General features: G+C 46.6%; 1 protein-coding gene across 1 annotated transcript in view; it reads right to left on the bottom strand.

Annotated features, from left to right (window-relative positions):
- EHD3 (EH domain containing 3) overlaps positions 1-16,246 on the bottom strand; it is a 30,299-nt gene extending 14,053 nt beyond the window's left edge. Inside the window, exons 1-3 of the mRNA XM_058836927.1 lie at positions 15,739-16,246; positions 8,862-9,038; positions 4,016-4,113 (exon numbers count right to left, since the gene is read on the bottom strand). Coding sequence (XP_058692910.1) covers positions 4,016-4,113; positions 8,862-9,038; positions 15,739-15,965 — 502 coding nt within the window. The 5' untranslated portion in view covers positions 15,966-16,246. The remainder of the gene's footprint in view (positions 1-4,015; positions 4,114-8,861; positions 9,039-15,738) is intronic.
- Between the last annotated feature and the right edge of the window lie 4,191 nt (positions 16,247-20,437).

Genomic DNA, 20,437 nt, shown 5'->3' on the forward strand with positions numbered 1-20,437 from the left:
GCAAAGCCCTGCTGCTGGCTGTAGGAGGCTGAGTGCTGCTAGCACTAACACCAGCACCCTGTGCTTGTACACACACTGGCTATGAGGGGTCTGTCAGATCTGTCATCTTTAACAGCAACAAGGCAATTAATTTAATTCAGAGTTGAGTTCAGACAATTGAAAAGCTTCAGAACCTGGACTTGGCCCCTGAATCAATCTTTTAAACCCTGTTCCCTTGCTCCTGCTCTTTGAAACATGGATGCAATAACAGAAACAGCTACTGCTTTGAAATTCAGGGGTATAAGGTGCCTCTCATGGATTGCTAAGCTTTGACAGTGTGGTATTCTGCTAAGCTGACAATGTATAGATTAACTAATGCTCCTGACATCTAATGGGGAAGGAGACGGACTTGTGATGTTCCCACTGAGAGGAATTTCCTATTTTTAGAAACACTGCTGGTTCTCATGGGATGGGCAGGCTGGGAAAGCCTGCCACATCTTTTATATCTTTACTTTCCCCCTCAAATTTATGACAGAACACTGCTTCACTGTCTACTCTCTTCCCTGATACTGCATCCCAGGTACCCCAGTCAGAGGGTCTTAGAACCTACTACTAGCAATGGGGGTAAGAAAAGCATTCCTGTTGCAAGCAGTTAAGAAACTCCAAAGTCTCTTGGAAAACCTCTGTAAGACTCCCTCAGGTATTGCTTCATTCCCAAATGAAATCTGAGCAGGCTGGGAAGGTATAAAAGAAGCAGAAGAATTTTGTTGTGTCAGCATTTTTTAACCCTGTCTTGTTTTCTGCCTAGACCATGTTACTACTCTATGTATCTCCAAAACCAACTTGCTGATGAGGCCAGCTAGTTTGTAAGCTTGTGGCAAAGGCGTCAGCCTCACCACTTTTTCCTATTCCTCTTCCATGGGAGCTGGGAGGTGAGTACTCCCTTTCAAACACCTCAAGATAAGCTCAAGCCAATGCCTGGCAGCAGCCCTTCCTAAACACAGGCACCTCACTACTTTAGACTCTTCTGCTCCCTGTAGACAGAAATTGCTGGAGTTGTTCCAGCCTCAACAAAGCCATATTGACCTAAACCAGATGAAGCTCTTGTCCTTTATCTATTGCAATGTCATCTGATGGCCCACATGACCACTTTCAGTCTGTCCCGGATGTAAATGGTGACAAAACAAGATCCCACCTACACTGTACTTTTAATTCTGTGATTAGATCAGTTGACAGGTCCTGACAGCCCCCTTGTCTGTCTGGAGATACAGCAGAGCAAATTCCTGGGATGGCAGGATGATCAGGAGATGGCTGTACTCCATCTAGAGCTGCCTCCTGACAAAAGGGTCGAATGACCACACACTGTAGTCACCGGGACCATCTACCAATTTTCTACCCTAAGTGCACTTAATTGCATTGGGGGCAGAGAAGTTGCCCAGGGAGAACCTGCTCCACATGCTGAGACAGGCCTCCAGCTCTACAAACATGTATAGCATGCAAAAATGTACAGAATTGGGACTCCCCTTTAGCCTCCTCAGCTGTTTCCAAATGTTTGCAGAGGCATTATTGGCTCGGGTTAAAGCACACCAGTGACTTTCGTAACCGTGCACAGCTGTATTGTAAGCATGTTCTGGCATTTATCAGAGTAGCTGCAGGAAGTATAGAATTGTTTAGGTTAGAAAAGATCTTTAAGATCATTGAATCCAACCGTAAACCCAGCACTGGCCTCAGCCCATTGATCTATCCCATCAATTCAGATCCCTCTACAGAGCCTTCCTACCCTCCAGCAGACCAACACTCCAGCCCAGAATGGCATCATCTTCAGACTGGCTGAGGGGTGGTCTCGATCCCCTTGTCCAGATCGTTGATTAAGATATTAAAAGTGGCTGGCCCCAGCGTTGAGCTCTGGTAAACACTTGTGACTAACTTCCAACTGGATTTAACCCCTTTCAGCACCACTCTTGCCTGGCCATCCAGACAGTTTTTCCACCCAGGGAAGGGTGCACCCATCCAAGCCAAGAGCAGCCAGTTTCTCCAGGAGAATGTGAGGGAAACAGGATCATAGGCTTTACTCAAGTTTAGGTAGGCAATATCCTCAGCCTTCCACCATCCAGGTCACCTTGTCAGAGCAGGAGATCAGGTTGGTCAAGCAGGACCTCCTTTCCTAAGCTTGTGCTGCCTGGCCTGATCCATGATGATGATCAGTTCCATGACCTTTGCCAGCACCAAGGTCAGACTGACAGGCTCTAGAATGGGACACCAAGATCCAGTGGGAAGCTGACAGAGAAATTTTTGCAGAAGGAGCAGCAAGAAGTGCCAGTGTATTTTGCAGGAGGGTATTTTTAGTTCTGTAAACAGCTGAAAAGTAGGAAAATCTTGCAATACATGTCAGCATTTGAATTAGTGAGAAGATTTTCAAAAGGGGCTTGAAATGGGTCCGTTCTGACTCACCTACACCTTCTTTCTATTTTTTTTTAATAACAAAAATACTTCTTCCTAAGCAAGTTTCCTTCACTGTGATAGTTCCACAGAAGAAGTGGTTGCTTTCAGTGGCATTTTTTGATAGGAAAATGTCTACACCACATAATACAAATTTTTTTTTATCTCCATAACACTTTCTGCTGAGGGGAGGAAAGCTTGCACAGCATATTTTTCAACTTTCTCATCAAGGCTGGCACACCTTGGAATTTCTTATCCCCTAGTAGTGCAGAGACTCACACTGAAAAAGGTTAACGTGAAGGTTTTTTTGTGAACTGCAGCTGTGCTTTATTGACACTTCTTTGCTAGCTAAGGTTCCTGTGGTGGAAAATCCCAGCAAAACAAACAAGACCTGGCTCCATGCAAGGTGGCTGCTCAATTAAAAGAAAAAAGGAAGTTTCCAAGAAATATTTCAATGTAAAACTGTCATAGAATTTGGAAAGTCACAAGTCATCTGAAATCTTATGGGGCAGAACATGGAAATACGGGAAAGGTCTCAGCACTTTGGGGTGGAGCCTGTACTGCTGAAACTCAACCGTGCACTGTTAATATGCAGTGTGCATGAGAACTGATCTCAAACCTGAATGCTGAGATTACTGCTCTTGGCTTTCTTCCAATGAAATGGTGCATAGCCCCAGCTTTATCTAAGGAACCTTCCAGAAATGCAAGCTATGCCACCATCACCTTACAGAGCAAGAAGGTGACCACAGAGGTTGGGTTTAAAGTATAAAGTATAAAGATGTTGCCCACTTCAGAGGGTGAGTTTGAGTGACTTCTGAAGTTCACTAAGAGATACCATGCTATTCATCAGCTCTAGTTGCAAGGGTCTGTAGTGACAGGACAAGGGGAAATGGCTTTAAACTGAAAAAGGGTAGGCTTATATTGGATATTGAGGAGAAATGCTTTACAGTGAGGGTGGTGAGGCACTGGCACAGCTTGCTCTGAGAAGCTGTAGATGCCCCATCCCTGGAAGTGTTCAAGGCCAGGTTGGATAGAGCTTTGAGTAACCTGCTCTAGTGGAAGGTGCCCCTATCTATGGCCAAGGGCTGGAACTAGAGGATCTTTAATGTTCCTTCAAACACAAACTGCTCTAGGATGCTATGATTTAAGTGTCCACAGGCTTTCCAGATTCCCCACTGCAATGAGGAACTTGAGTGCCAATGGTTCTTAAACCTAGTCCAGTTCGTGCACTACATTTAGGATGCCTGTCCAGTGCAAGAAAACAGGCTGATTACAGTGGGGGCCTTGGTTATGGATCATCAGTAAGTCACTGAAAGCAATTATTTCTGCAATGCAGATAGGTATTACTTGACTCTGATAGAAATCTCTTTTGTGGGGAAATACTGGACTGTGACACAGCCTTCCCTGAAAACATTTAAATTCTCTGCAGGAGATTAACCATGTCCCTTTGGTCTCCATTTGCAAAGTCATGCTGTAGCTCTGAGACGCTCCTACCACTGCTTTTATCCACAGCTTGTCTAGTTTGAAGTGAAAATCATACAGAGTTCCTTTGGTTTTCACTACAGTCATTTAGAAGAGAACTGAACTTGGGACTTACCTCTGCTAATTCTCTGCTTTTCTCCAGAAAGGATTCCTGGTGTATCAATGACGCTGATGCTTTCTAATACTGGATTAGGTAGCTGGGCACAGACAAACCTGTGTGGAAAATAAATGTGTTTAAAAAAATAAAAAATGCTAAACTTAGTCATGATGTGCTGCACATCATAGGCAACATGGGACAAACCAGACTCTGATCTCTCAAGTCTTCAATTGGAGCTTGGAGCTACTGTTACTTAAAGAAATGAGTGAGAAACTAGAACTAAGCACTTTTCTCTATTTTGCTGCCTCTGGAACATGCATTGCAGATGAGACATATGACAGGTTTTTTATATGGGCCCCCAAATTGTGAATTATGAAAACATTTGAGTTTTCATTTATGTGTTGTTTCGATTTTAACAAGAAGTGGTATTTATTTTTCTTTGGCTAAGGACCCTGTAGAGTCCTGAACTCAAGTGAACTGAAACAACTTGCTTAAAAAAAAATAAGAAAATAAAAAATCAGCAATTCTGTAGGACTTTTGTTCTCTTTTAAATCCGGTCTTAAACAGACAAAAAGTGTGCTATTAATGCACCATGGAAGTACTAAAGCACAGGCAGCATGAGATCTCAAGAGGTTGCTCAGTCTATCTTCCTGCCTCAAGGCAGGATCAATCAGGTTATTTGTTCTTCAAATCTGTAACAATGCAGATTCACCAACATTTGTGGTGAGTCTAGTCCACTACTTAATAACCTTTACAGTAAATCCTCCTTTTTAATGTCTAATCTAGATTTCATATGCTATAATGCTCCTCAGTCACAAACAGTAGATGTGGAAAATCATTTCTTTTTCCCCTCTTGTCATAATGTACACTATTGTCATCCTGCTCCCCTCAGTCTTTTCTCTATAGAAAACAGTTTGCTGGTTACTTTTTTCCTTTTTCCTATCTCTTCCAGTTCTCTCTAGCTGCCTTTCCAGCTCATTTCTAAATCCCCGAAGACCCCTGCAGCCTTCCTTTGGGTCCTCTCAAACTGCTCCACATATTTCTTCAGGCACGATGCCACAAGCTGAAGTACTCCAGCCACAGCCCTGCTAGTGGTGAGCAGAGCAGATGGATTGCTCCTTATCTCTTACAGTTGACAGTCCTGTTTATATGTCTCAGTGACATGTTTGCTTTTTTAACAGCAGTATGACATTGTTAATTCACATTCACTTTGTAAGTCACTGCTCCCCCTTCTGCAGCTCCATTTATGTGAAACTGCTCTTTAGCTAGTTGTTCCCTGTCCTGTATCTATGCAAATCACTGCCTAAGAAGCATCACTTGTGCTTTGTGGGCTGCAGCTCATCTGTTTCAGTTGCTAGTAACAGCAAAGGACAGTAAAAGCCTACCTACTTCCGTAGCTCCTGGTAGCATTTCATGGATAGCCTTTTTGGGATGGCATTCCACACAGCCCTAAGTGTGTGTGTGTGTGTGTGTGTGTGTGTACATATGCATATTAATAGGGTGGTGTGACATCCAGGCACAAAAAACATGTTACTGTGGGAGGAGGCAGAACCAGAGGATGGGGGTTGGCACAAGGGCCACTATGTGCAGTCAAGGCAGATGGGGCCCTGCAGTGCTCTGGCTGAGTGTCTGCTTCTGCAGAGGCCCCTTGCACCTCTGAATTCCTCCAGGTTATGCCACAACTCAACTGTTCTACTTGTATGACTTCAAGATTCTGATAAGAGTGAATCCTCATGGGTTAAAGAGTGTCTCCTCCTCTAAGCTGTCAGCTATTTCACACCACATATTACAGCTTCCCCATCCCCAGCTTGGCAGGTGGCAACAGGGAGCATTTCTGAATGTGTAATACCTTGTATAAAAGAGGGGGACTGGCTTGATAATCCTGTTGAGTACCAGGCACAGCAGCAGAGAACAAAAGGCTCAAGAGGTCATGTTATTCCCTTGTCCTGCCAACCCAGGTTTGCTCTTCGTTGTTACAGCCCTGAGTATTCCCTGTGCTGTAATATTAAATGGGGCAGGGAGATTTTCCACCGGTTTCTCTAGGAAAAGTACTCCACAGGAGATTTCAGATATAAGGTCAGGGGCCAGCATGAGTGAGTGCATTCTGGTTCTTTTGGCAAAGTTAAGGCTGCTGCCCTCCTCTTGTCCCAGCAGAACTGCAGGACCTCAGGGAGCTCGACCTAATTCTGTTTGGGGCCATATGAAGGGAACAACATCATGCCAAACTAGAGTTTCACTACTTCTACAGGCAGACAACATTGCTGAAAGAGCAACATGTTATCTACCTCTCCTGCTGTTCACAACACAAAACCAGGACTGACTCCTTAGCTTGCCAAAACAGACTTTGGGGATGGGGGAATTCTTGTAACCTAGTCAATGTCACACAAAAGCAATGGGCGAGATTCCTGATTTTGCTCCAGGCCCTTGGTGCCAAACAAGTCTTCCTGATAACGAGGTGCAACTTCTCATCTCTCTGGAATCTTCTCAGAGGTGGGGTTTGGCTAGCAGAGTTGGAGAAAGGAAAACAAATCCTTCTCTCAATGCCCAGGAACAACCTGAGGCAAGAAGAGCAGACAAGAGACAGGATTCTGCAGACCTGCTATCCTCATTTCAGCCCTGGGCAGCCTTATCTCCCAGGTATGGGCAGGTGCTCCATCTCCTGGGAATGTAGGGAGGGAGGATACAGGCTCTGAGCAGCACAATTTTCTTGTCTCCCAGCCAAATCCTGACTGTACCAGTCTTCCCTTGCTTCCTGGAAAGCAGCAGATCCCAGTCTCGGCTGGGGAAGGAGTCCCAGCTAAGGGTGGATGCTCACTCCTGGAGCAGCAGGCGCTGCACCCCACAGGACACAGTGCTGTGGGCTGCCAGCTCTCAGCCAAGACCAGCTAGACCTGTGTCAATGCTTCTGCCTCATGCTGCTCTGTTCTTTTCCACTGATGCTCACAGTGTTACCTTTAACCATCCATGGGCAAACCAGACTTCCCCGTGGCCACTGTTATCTCAGCTTAGAGGTGTGGCCCCTGGAGATGAGCTCCCTTCTGCAAATTTCTTGCTCACAGCCTCCTAGCTGAGGTCAGGGCCTTGGCATATATACAGCAGCAGCAAGGCACGTGCAAGGCAGAGATAGTTCTGCTTCCCTAGCCCAGACGCCAGGCCCACTGGAATGGGAAGCTTGATCTGGTCCAGTGGGTGTACCAGGACTTACACCTGCTAAATTTCTGGTCCTCTGAGTCAACTCTTGCATATGCTTAATTTCCTAATTAGCTGGGCATTAGCATTTGCATTTTTAGTATGTGATGCTCACACAGCTGAGCCAGACCCCCTTAGCGTGTCTCCTCTGTCAGTTCAGAAATCACTAACCCCTGTTTTTGCATGTCAGCAAGAAAAAGACAGCATTGGCTGCTGTGGCTACTCCCTACATTGCTAGAAGTACTGCACTTATGCTGCTGCTGAATCACTGCTGTGTCCCTCTGCCCTGTTGCTGGCACAGGCTTGACTCTTTCCTCAGGAGAAGCAAGAGTAGAAGAAGCATAACAAGAGCACAGCATGGTACAGTGAACTGGGTTAATGCATGCAGAGATCCCTTGCTGTAGCAGGAGCAAATTGCTTTCACGACACATCCATCAGGCTAGTTGAGAAGTGTTTGCGTTTTTGCCCCCCATGCCTGGCCTAATGTTCCTTCTCTGCAGTGAACTGTCTGCCAGCTGTGGCTGTTCTTGGCTATCAGCTGAGCTACTCTGAATTATGTCCTCTTCATCCACAATCTCTGCACTCCAGGCAAGAGGCCTGTTGTTATTCTCTGAGGGAAAATAATTGTTCTGCCCTGGTGAAGGGAGTAGACACTCACCTGACCTAACTGTTGGTAAGCTGCAGATGTTCTGCACCCTATGAAACGACAAAAACTTCTTTAAGTCTCTCTGATGCAGGACCATGTTGATGTGTTCAAATGATGCTCCTGTGCAGCCATCAGATACTCCTTCCTGTCACCCTGAGGTGTTGTGAGATTCTCCATGCAGCACTAAGTCCAGCTAGGTCCCTCTCTTGCCAGCAAGGTTCTCCGCATGCTTCTCTGCAGGCCCCTTCCCTGCCTTGCTGCAGCCTGCAGGAGCACTCCTGTGGTCAGTGCTGGTAGGAGATGCTGCACCCTCTGGACAGTCATTCTCTAAGCTTGGAAGATCAAATGGGAGCCAGAGCCCAGCCCAGCTTTCCTGGCTGTTTGGCTGAGCAGCTGCCATGTTTCCAGTGTCTCCCACACTGTGTTAAGGGAAGGCGCCGATGATGGGTGTAGTCAGCTTGTTGCCTTCTGCAGCACAGTTTGTGCTCATCTAGGATATGGGTGTGTACTGCTGGCTTCCTGCAAGGCCTAGATCCAAAACCTCCCCATGGTTGGGCTGGGTCTAGGGGATGGAAAGGTTATATTCCTCGTGTCACAGAGCTGCTGTCCAAACACCTTGCTACTCTTTTTTACAGGAAACACATTAGAGCGGTCATCAATTTGCACCTGAGGTTGTATGTGTAAGGCATGGGAATGGAGAGAGCCTGGTTTTGATTACAGATGGAAGAAACTAGAAATACTGAAGCAGGGGGCAGCAAATGTATTGAAGATATTTACCTCTAGTCTCCTGTAGGATAAGCTTAGGCTGTGATGTCATTTTGTTTTGTTTGTTCAAATAAAATGAAGGTTTGTCACACCTGAATTTATCAGCCCTTCAGCAACTAACTTACGTGCATCTGGTAAGACTGGACTGGCTTTGCATCAGCTATGTGCATGGGAGGAAAAGAAGTGCCTTATCCCTTTACATTGCTTGCTGTGTTGCTCATTAGATTCTAACTTTACTCCACAGGAGAGTTCTTGAGTACTGACCTGTTCAAAAAGGCATTGCCAAAGGCGTTGAGTTTCCTGAATGGTTTTTTGGGATCCACCACCAACGCATTTCCAGGAACGATCCCTTCCACATCTCCTTGCATAACTGCTATAAAGGAGTCAGTTGTAGGCTCTGGTCCAATCCTCATCCCTGGGAAATCCTGCTCCAGCAGGTACCTGTAAGTGAAAAAACAGGGTGTGGGCATGAGACATGAGCTGCTAAATCCTAAATGAGTTGTACTGAAGATTGCAGTACAATTATGAAGCTCAAGAGCATGGATCCTTCTGAGACTATTTTTAGCATTGTCACTGAATTGTTTGATAAACGTCTTGGTAGCTTTTCTACTTAGGATCTCAACATTAAAAGCTCATTTAAGGTGGATTAAGAAATTGAGATGATTATAGCTGCTGGGAAGAGATTCTCACCACATTACATCATTTTATGTATTTTGATCCTCAAGACATTTGGAGCAGACCTAGCACAGCAAAGTAAAAACAGCAGTTCACTGCAATCACAGAGTTAATCCTGAAACCCTACTGGCTCTTGGTGCCACTATCAATTACTTCACTGCCGCTTGTTTCAGCAGATTCATCCAACTAATGTGCTTAGCCCCCAGTCCAAATCAGTTGCTTAAATGCCAACTTCCCCTGTACTTGACTGAAGTCTCAGTCTCTGTTCTTGTGTGCTTCTGAAACGCAGCCACAGGTCTGCACTACAAATGGCTCAAGCATACTGAGCACTACGCACGTGGATGGGAGAGTATATTCTGAGCTAGACAGCACAGTAAGTACAGCATCCCTTATTATTTCCTGAAGGTAGCTTAGCAAATTTCAGGGAAAGCTAGTCACCCACGGGGTTGTAGGGCTTTGAATAGGACCCTGGCAGCATATCCTAACTGATCCTGCCAAATTCAGGGTGGGTCAATGGTGTGCACATGGGACAGTTTCCTTTGGCTCACAAAGGCGCCAAATGCCACTACTGAGGCCAAGCCTGTGTTTGTGTGTGTGGCTGCAGAAAACCACCTGCTGCTCCTGTGCTGAAAACTAAGAGCATTATGTCCATGTGGCTTGCACAAGGTAGCTAGACCTGGTCTAGCCCTGTGCTATCTAGCCCTCAGTATGGGATAGTGTCAGAGGTGATGAGTGATAAGCTCTGGCTAGTTACATAAAGAATAAAATGACTACCAGACTATGCAAGTTAGTATAATAATGTGTTGCTTGTTGCCAGTGCAGCTGGCACTCCTCCCTCTTCCATTGCTTTGACCTAGTCCCCTCAGTAGGTACAAAGATGATTTCAAAATTGCTGTGATGTTAAAAGAAGATTATGGAGATGTAGAAAAGGAAATAGGAGGACTGGAGATTTTTTTCATGATTGAGACTCATATGTCTAAGCACCAGAACTGGTTCACTCAGGTGAGTGTTAGTGAGGGAAGTCCCTGTGTGAGGGACTATAGGACCATTGGCATGAAGGTTTGTGATAACTTTTTAGGGGCTCCTGCTTTCACTGTGTCCTCGGCTAGGGCATTTTAACATAGGTAATCACTATCCAGTGTTTCAGGAGCAACAAGAAAAAAAAACTGTGCAGGCTTTTTATTGATACCATGTGAGCAAATGTGTCCTCAGTTCCCAATGGGCAAGGCCAAATCACCTGGATCTAGAGGTAAAACAACCAAATGTATACCCAGGAGAAATCACTGACACTTACCTGGCTTGGTACACATTCATAGTGCAACAAGAATACCTCCATAAATTATACCCATAATTCCCTTAGAAGATGACCACACCTCCTTTACTGGTGTACTATCACATATTTTCTTTTATCTTTTGTCCAAAGAGATTTCCAAGTCCCATATTCACCCAAAGTGACTCTTAATTGCAGAACTCTGAGATTTGGAGCTGTTGAGCAGCTCCTAAAAGGCCTGAAATAATCCAGGAAGAGAGCAGACCTCTGACCTCCTATACTAAGGTGGACGTATCTTATTTACCTAAACCTTATGTAGGGGTTTCTCAAACTTTCCAATGAAAGTGGGTCATTACTTAAGAAAAGCAGACTGCAGGTAGTGCTGCTGTGTGCCACCTCTCTGGCTGGTGATCACAATACACCTTCCTGGCAGCCACAGTACCTCCTCTCTAGCTTGAAGCACCTGAGAACAACTTCTCTCCCACCAAGGGCTGTGTAGACTATCATATGAATGTTCTTGGCTCAATTCCCTGGGAAGCTCTTTACACTGCACAACTATTTGCTACGTTCGAAGCCACTTGATCAGACTCTGGAAACTAAGCTTGTGCCTCATAGATGGCAATTCAAACTCTTGCCCCTGATGGACATTGCTGTCAAGCCAGTGGCTTTACACAGATGGGAATTCAGTGAATCCATAGAAAAAAATCTTTGCATTCTCCCCATGCAAATACTAGAGAGAAAAGAAATAGGCAATGTTAACAGCTGTCAAATGCAACAAGTGAAGGGCTTTTGAGAAACGTCCCTTACTCCCAGTGTCAGGTGGCAGCCTTGCTGTATTAGAGGCTTGAAATACACGTGTAAAATGACAACTTTTGAGCAGAAGTAAAAAACAGTTGAGGGGGGGAGTTGTTATTTATAGACAAAGCTTCTCAAAAAATCTAACCAAAAGTCCTGTGTGTAATAGCAACACTCCTCCAGACAACCTGCTTGAAAGAATTTTATCACAGCTCCACTCTGCTAACGTTTCAAAGCATTTTTGTGTTTATTTCTTGTGTAAGATTTAAAAAACACAAAACAAAAAATCCCAACAAAAGCACAAAATAAGAAGCACCCACCAATGTTATTGATCTACGTGCAACAAGTGATAGGAAACCAGAGAGATGAAGATTTCTACTGCCCACTATCACAGCATCTATTTTCAGTGAGGCCTCTCTGGGAGATTCGGGTATATTGTGCAGTAGGGTGTCAGCTGCACAAGAATCTCATTGTACAAAGGACAAATACAAGGGGTTATATTGACACTGTCTGATGGGGGGAAGGCACTTCTGCTCAGCAGTGACACAGCCTGCCCTGGCTAACAGAGGCAAGCTAAAGAACACATGCAGTTGTCACATTTGTGGGGATTTCTGGGAGAGAAGAGCAAACAATAGCTGTGGAAAACACCAACCACCAGCAAGCAATTTTCTTTGCCAGTGGAAAGCCTTAAGCTGAGCTGCTGAACACCTTCAAAGGCCTAGGGGAGTGACCTCCAGCCAGGTTAGGGAAGTCTGCAGAGTATGCCACGCAGGAGGGGAATAGTTTTTTTATGACCAATCTGCTTTTCAGAGAAGTGTCTGGAGTCGGTATGTGGCTGGAAGCATCATGCTATTTGCCTATTTGGAAGCATCATGCTGTTTGCCTATTTCAGGTCGGTTTCTGGGAAGGGCCAGTTCCAGAAAGCTGCATTAGTGCCAGCCCAGCTTGAGGTGGTCTTTCCCAGGTGAATTTGGAGATGGGTTAGGAGAGGCAGGGCTCCCTGGGCAGGAGAGCCGCAGGATGTGGGGGAAGGGGCTGCCTGCCCGTGATGAGTCATGCAGGAGCCCTGCAGGATGCGGCTGAGTGTGGCAGCAGAGGTGATGCCGAGCGGGAACGGAAAGAAGGGCAGAGCAGGAGGAAATGGTGACAGCTGCCTGATGCAGGCACAGATAAAAGGTTCAGGGCCGCACGGGAGGTGACACCAGAGCTCTGCGCGTAACCCGTGACAAACAGTGTGGAGAGGCCAGGACGTGTAAATGATTAGCTGCAGGAGGAAGGGGCGGCTGCACCAGAAAAGCAAGCTATGTTGACAGTTAGCAGGGCTCTGACAGGCTTGTTTATTTTATTAGCAGGATGGCTGGACTTGAGCCGGGATTATTTTTAGAGATGACCAAGGAACCTAAGTTAATTAGGAGAGTAATTTTCTGTCCTGTATTCCCACCCTCTTACAGGAAACATAAAAAGCAATAACATTATAAAGGCAGCCTCCAGTGAGATCCTGCACTGGCTGTCAGATATTCCCAGGTAGAGGTGTTGCCTTGCCCTAAACAGCACGGACTTTCAGCCCCCAATCCTGTGGAAAAGCATCAGCCAAATGCATGCTGAGACGAAAAATGGGAGTGAGCACAAAGAGATGATACAGCAGGAAGCAGTAAAGGAAAAGCTGCATTAGCAATGCTACCTACACCTTTCACATAGTGCAGAAAGGCTCAGTTCTGTGTCCCTGCAAGTAGAAGGGGGAACAGCCTGGTTCCACTGAAAACAAGCCATGCTCTGGTCTCGCTTCACTGGCTTTGACCCACACAACTCACCTCCCTCTTCCCTGGCTCAGCCTCTAGGAATGTTTCTCACTGCTGACCTTGACTGCCTTTTTTCCACCATCAGCTCCTGACAAGAGAGCAGCCTCACTGCAAGATGCTGCAGCTTAGGTGCTTCAAAGCCTTGCATTTCTTCCTTGTTTCACCTCAAATCAAGGAAGGAGGTTTGGAAGACAGACATTCCTTAGGTAGGTGACTAAGGGTCTTTCATTTTTTTTTTTTTTTGGTAAGGTGTCCTGGGATCCAGGTAAACTGGGACTGAGTTCATTCCACATGATTGTTTAGTGGCATTAAGTCATGTCCCTAAATTGCATGGAAGCACAAGAAGGATGCAATTTAAGAGTGGAATTGATACATAAGGATAACCCTAATTATCCCCCATCCTGACAAGACTGTGGAGGGAATGTCCAGAGGCTGTTTCTTGCCTCACTCTACTGCTAAGACATAATGGTTGTCAACCCTCCCACTTCCTCCCCCCAGCCCCCTTTAACTCCTCCCTGCTCTCAGCTTTAGCTCCCACTTGCCTTCCCACAATAACTCTGGATGCTAATCTGGTGCTTATCCCAGCTTTTTAATGAGCAGTGCCTGCAAGCTCATGCTGGAAGCCTGTCACGAGCAACACAAGATTTTCTGGCCTTTGACTGGGAGCACACTGGAGTAACAGACCCTCACACTTCTTACTGTTAGAGATCCTGGGTTTCTACCAAAGTTCTCAACTTTTACCTTCTTAGGCACTGTTTTAAAAAGAAGACTGCCTTTCTGGGAGATCTGTTTGGCACTCCTGTGAAGCAAAAGCTCCCAAAGCTCCTGGTCACTTTTGTTTGACCATTGCCTCTGTGCAGGCTCATCCCAGCCCGGTGCCTGGAGAAAACTGGGAGAAGAGAACACAAGCACGAGTGAACAGCAGTTGTCAGAGAGGCTCAGATCCACTTGCTGACAGCAGAGAGGTTGTTGCTGCCATCCCACATAGCAAAAACTTAATCTTCTTTTGCCTGGAACATGCTCTAGGCACCCAAACTTCCTGCAAAAGGAGCTGAGGCTCACAGAGAAAGGAATTCACTGAACAGACAGGGGCAAAGGCAGGAAGTCTCTGCTAACAGCATGCAGGTGAGACTGCAGGGAAACAATGATGCTGGCAATCCAGATAAAAGGGTTAAGAAGAGATGCTTTAGTTAAACAGCCTTATCGGGAATTCAGCAATTCCTCGTGTTCAGGCTCTGAGTATCTGTAAGCCAGAGACAGGAAAAGCTTTTCAAACAGGCTTGGTTCTAAGTCAGGGAACAAAGATCTGGGGTGGAACCAGGCAGTTGTGCTAGCTATCCTCTCTATTTTTCAGAAGAGTAACTCCCTTTGCAAACATGTGCAAAATGCTTCTTTGGGTCTTTTGCACCCTGTCACCATCCACCTGACCTGCTCATATGAGAAAAGCCTTTTAACTTTTCAACTTTGTTTGCCAGGTACATGCCAAGGTAGCAGAAATGCATTCTGTTCTTGGCTCCTGACCAGGAAATTTAGCAGCAGGAATATTACAGCACATTAAAAAGAAAAGCCCCTGCATTTCTCAAGGTCATTCCTTTAGAGGTACAGTAAATTTGATCCACCTCTCTCTACTCTCCACAGTTCCCTCCTTCACCAAGAAATACTGGTCAAACAAAGGGCTGGCCGCCTGTGGCTCGAATCCAGATTTACACTGGGGTAATTCCACAGATTTCAACACAGCTACACCAGAAAAAGGCTGGAATTTAACGCTTAGCTTATGAATCACATAGGAAACACGGGCAGTGCAGCTTCAGCTATGATCCCAAGGGAAAGGCTGCTGCAAGTTGAACTAGCAGCATGGCTGAACAGAGATCCCCGCAACCAAGTCCAGCTGGAAAAGTTTAACCCTCTCTGCGACAGTTTCACATCATCGAAATGAAAGAGCTGCTGGCAGCTGCTCTTTCTTTACAGTTCGAAAGAAACTTGCTGCTCCCAGCATCTCGGCCGAGCAGGACACAGTTAAAACAGGACTTTACTTCTGGAGCCCTGAAGAGGAGCAGGTCTGTCTGTGCACAGGCACACATGCTTCTCTAAGTGGGTTCTGAGTGTTATCTCTGGGACAGTGCAGAAAAAGACAAGACAGCCGCAAGCATATAACAGTGACCACTGCAAACCGAAGGACCCCCTTTAAAGCTGCCTCACCATTCAAAAGCTACAGCAAATTGAAAAGAATGGTTACTACAAGGGTCAACCAGGGCAGTGCAGGCATGGAATGCCCCGCGCGAGGCTTCCCAAAGCCTTTGCACTTTGAGCGGCCAGGAGGGCCCCAGTGACTCACATCTCCACACTCCTGCTCTGCCTGCACTCCTCAGCCCTGCCCTGGGCTACTTTTTGCCACGTCGGTGTTTCATGGGACATCTTACAGCACCCTGAGCTTGCGAAGGAATGGCTGGCGTTTGAGTGGAGGTGACTTTTCCATGAAAAGCTGTTGAGGGGACGCGAAGGGGGTAACAGAAGGGGGATCAAGCCATAGCACAGGTAGCAGAGACACGTTCTGCTCCACCCTAGTGCCCGGGCACGGAGGGCGCAGGGAGCTGGATTTTACCTGATGAAGGTGGTCTTCCCAGTGGAGTACTGCCCCACGAGGAGCACCATGGGCTTATTGTCGAAGTCGGCATCCTCCAGGGCGGGCGAGTGGAACTCGTGGAACTTGTAGTGTTCTTCCAGCGGCAACAGCTTGGTCTTGTAAAGCTTCTTCAGGCCGTCGCTGACCGTCTGGAACACCTCCGGGTCCTTCCGCCGACGGTCGTCGGTGCCCAGCCAGCTGAACATCTTGTGGCCTCCCGACGCCAGCTCCGCGGCGACCACCGGGGCTGGGCTGGGCTGGGCTGGCTGCGAGCGCGGGCTACCCGCGCATCCCCCTGAGGCCGGGCGGGCCTCACTCCACTCCGGCGCCCACCCGCGAGGGCCGCCCGCCCTCACGCCACCTGCACCGGCGATTTCAGCCAGCGAGCGGTCCCCGCGGGAGGCTGAAGGAGCGGCTCGTCCGCGCAGCCCCGGCCCAGCGGCACCGGCGGGCGCCGCCTCCCCTCACGCCGCCGGCTCCCGGCGTGGGCATGGCGCGGAGGCCCAGCCCTCCAGGAAAGGGGCGGGCGCCGGAAGCCGGCCGTTCCTGGCAGGCGCCGCCCGTTCTCCCCGGCGGCTGAAGCCGCACCGGGCGCCGCCATGTTGGACAGCGGGGGGCCGGGTCTTGCCGCGCCCCCTGGGGGCCGTTGAAGGGATTCTCAGCCCGGCCGCCATTTTATTTCCTTTCTCACCTCGCTTCGATATAGACCTATAAAAATCTACTGAAATGAACCGTGCCAGGGCAAATCTGACGGAGCCGGCTGTTCCTGAGCACTGCCAGCCTCTTCTGGGTCTCCAGCCTATCATAGCATGGGTCAGGTTGGAAGAGGCCACAGTGTTCCAACCTCCCTGCTCAAGCAGGGTCATCGTGCAGCGCATGGCACAGGAGTATCTTAAGATGGTTGTGGAACACTCCAGTGAGGGACACTCTGCAGCCTTTCTGGACAATGTATCCCAGGTGTGGTCATCAGCATAATAAAGAAGTTCTTCCTCATACTCAGGTGGAATTTACTCTGCATCAGTTTCTACCCATTGCCGCTTGGCACCACTAAGAAGAGCCTGGCTCCATCCCCTTGACAGCCCCACTTTAGATATCTATACACATTGATGAGGTGCACTCTCAGTTGTCGCTTAGACTATTCTTCCCCCCGCCCAGTGACTGGGCTGCACTCCTGCCCCTCACTTTGTGGGGCTTGTGGCTCTGGCTGTGCCTGGAGAAGCTCTCCATCTGAGCAGATGAGACGAGCAAATTATCTACTGTCCCAAATTCTTTATTCCTCTAGACATAAGGGTTGACAGGACAGCCGCATAGGTTTTCCAGGAGTAGCCTGAAGCTCGGCATCTCCTTGGGGCTGGCCATCAGCTCCGCTGCCAGGCTCTCCTCATCTCCACTGTGCAGCTGGGATAAAGCAGGATTTTTTTCCTAAAATATCTCCTAAAGGCTTTTTCACTTTTGTCCATCCCACGGGTCCGAAAAATGTGGCAAGAGGCAGTTTTGGAAGCAGTCCTGCCGTGTGGCAGTTCCTGCCCTTTCCCAGCCATTTATAGCTGGGAGGAGCCCAGACCTTGCATAAGCAGAGGCAGCTCTGCATTAAAACTCTTTTCTCGTTTTCTACAGGAGGGGGAAAAATGGAGACTGTGTGGCCCTGTATGCCTGAACAATGATCCAGGACCTATGCCTTCTACTGCAGGAGATGACACTTTCCTTGCTTCCATCATGTGATCCCAGGCACTCACATGCTCTCTGTCATGGCCTGACCCAGAAGGTGCAAGCAATGACTCCAGAGACCAGTTTTCTTTTTCTGGAAGAACATAGCAGGCTGGCTGTATTTTCTGAAGATCAGGCTTCTCTGCTTTCCTGCCAATGCCTAGAGCTGAAAGTGGAGCTGATGTTTTGAAGCCTCCTTAAGACCAGTTTCCCTTATTTCTTTAGTTTTATAAATAGAGGCTTTTGGCTTTAAGAATTTGATGACTCCTTTCCAGTGAAAACTCCTGAAAATGAAAGGCCCCATAGAATTCAACATGTTTTGGCAAGAATTACTCATTTTGTAGGAAAAAAACTTGCTTTCATCTTCTAGATAGTTCTGCCATTTAAGGGCTGTGCTTCTCCAATGGCGCTCTGGCATTCCTACAGCTATATATGGAGTCTCTTTGGTGCTTGCTTGTGTTATCCTCAGAGCTCAGTAAAGCTCAGGCCAGGAAGCCTTTGATTGTAAATCTCCCCAGACCACCTTGGTGCCCTTCCTGAATGCAGCAAATGGGGAGCAAAGCAAGGTTTCTGTTGTGCAGGCTGCGGGAGCTGACTGCCACAGGTATGGCAGAAGCACAATTGTTCCCTATTTACAAGGTGAGGATATTAATCATTAAACTGCACAAATCATGCATACCCGGTGGCTAAATAGCAAAAAAAACAAAATTTCTTTGCCTTGGCCAAAGAGAGGCCCTTTCCTGTGGATTCATTATCTCCAGGACAGATCACAATGAAACTTGACAGTCTTTATAGACTTTCTGTAGGTATCTCACAAACATTGCACATTTTTATTTATTTTTCAGTCTGTTTTTTTAGCTATTCGAGCCTGACTTCCTCAACAACTATCTTTACCTTGAGGTACAGAGCTTGCCAAAAACAAAGGGAAGTAAAATTAGGAAAGGAAGTTTACAGTATAATTAAGTTTTTATTTCTGCCAGAATCAAACTGAAAGCTTTCGTCTGTTTTTATTATTCATTCCTTTTAATTTCTTAATTAGAGGTGTCTTAATGGATGGTTTTCTGTTGGATAGATTGGTCTTATGGTGCAATCTTTACTAAGTTGGGGTTTTTTTTTTTTAGTAATGTACATTTTTAAAATGTAGAAACTCTCCCTTGACTGCCCTGCACAGAAGCCACTGTACTGCAATACCGAGAACTACCTCTACCTGATACTGGTGGGGGTCTGCTACAGTCCTCTACTATATAATTTGTCTTGATTTTTAAAGATACAATGGATTTAACTTTTAGTTCTGTAGTTTCTCAGTCGTGTCCCCGCTGTTGGTAACAGGGCTGGCAGTCACTTAGCTGGGTGCTTGCCTTGACCAGGAGAGAGATGCTTGTTGAAAAAGATTCACTTCCACTTTGCTGAAAGTCAGTGAGGCTGAACTAAGTCATGTAGTATTTGCACACAAAATGAAACCTGGGTTTTTGGAGGCAAAACACTATGTTGTATAACTGAAACTTGTGAAACGGTGACAAATATGTTTGCTTATCTGCAACCTTAGGGTTGGACAGGTTTACTTCCTACAAAAGATCATCTGAGGATGGGGATATTGAAGTCACAGAATCTGAAAAGATGTGGTGACTCAGACCATAACACCTCGGCAGTTTCAAGAAGCTTGTGGGAGCAGTGTAGTTCAGTAAAATCAACTTCCTGCCAGTGCAGTTACCGCCACTGTTTGTCCAATACCAAGTATGAAACCTGAGTAGACAGTGTCAAAAGTTCAGGTGCTGATGGGTTCAACAGGGAATAGCGAGGGTTGTGGGAAAGGAAAGCAGGGAGAGAAAGGCACAGCAGGCCCCCAGAATTAAATCAAATATATGAATTTGATAAATAAGGGAGGGAGAGTTTCCTCTGGTTCAGCTGGATCAAACTTCTCAACTGCCTGCTGGTGCCACATGGCCTGTGTGGAGACATAAAATCGTCTCCAGCATAGTCTATTCCTTATCTCACTTACTTCTTTGCCTTTGCAACTCAGAAAGCTGCTGCCTTCCTCTCCTGCCCTCACTGCTCCTTCATATTCCTCTGAAATATTTCCCATTACTTTTCTCCTACCATTTTTCGGGTGTCTCGGTACGCTCACATAACACAAACACAAACACAGTCCTTTTCCCTACCCTCCCTATACTGCTCTTAGCCCCTCATTGCCTGAGATGGAACGAAGTGCTGGTACCCAGAAGTGCCACCAAAAATGGGGAATATGGGTCTGGAATGTACATCCAGTGAGTGGGAAGCATTCTTGCTTACAGAGAGCTCCCTCCTTAGATTTGTTTGGCAAAGAAAGCTTCTTGTATTGCACACAGGAGACTTGACTGATGGGATGTCTGTAACACTGCTGGAAAGAAAAATCCTCTGAGCCCTTCGCTATCCTTGCAGTGTGGAAGCTTGGTCTATAACTCCTGAGTGATTTTGTCTGTCTCTGCCATAGAGCATACACGTCCATCAAACTTACATAAATGTTCTTTGTAGGAATTGATATGATTAACTGATTGATGAAGTGTCATGTCCCTGTCTGTTCTGAGAAAATATGGAGGGTTTGAGAGTATTTCCTCTCTGAACTTTTTCTTCCCTGAAAGCAGAAGTCCTTTTAAAATGTATAAAGACACAGTTAAACACATCTTCCTGTTTTACCTTGTCAATGATTTATGGAGAGACGTGGAGTTTTGTGTTTTGAATAATCGAGTGACAAATTAAACAAGGAAACTGCCATCCACTGAAGCAATGGGTGAGTCAAAAGATAGCCTGCATGATGGGCTGACCTGTTCTTTCATGTCTTCCGTGGAATATTTTGCATTGAGATCTCCAGAAATTTTCTGTTGTTGCTCAATATGCTTTTTTCCCCCGCCTCCTGCTTCTACCACAGTGTTTGATAGGTTAGGACAGGCTCTTGGGGTTACGTATGCAAGGTGTACATGCACATAAATACATA

This window comes from Poecile atricapillus, chromosome 3 (genome assembly GCF_030490865.1).
Source record: "Poecile atricapillus isolate bPoeAtr1 chromosome 3, bPoeAtr1.hap1, whole genome shotgun sequence".
Taxonomy (NCBI): domain Eukaryota; kingdom Metazoa; phylum Chordata; class Aves; order Passeriformes; family Paridae; genus Poecile; species Poecile atricapillus.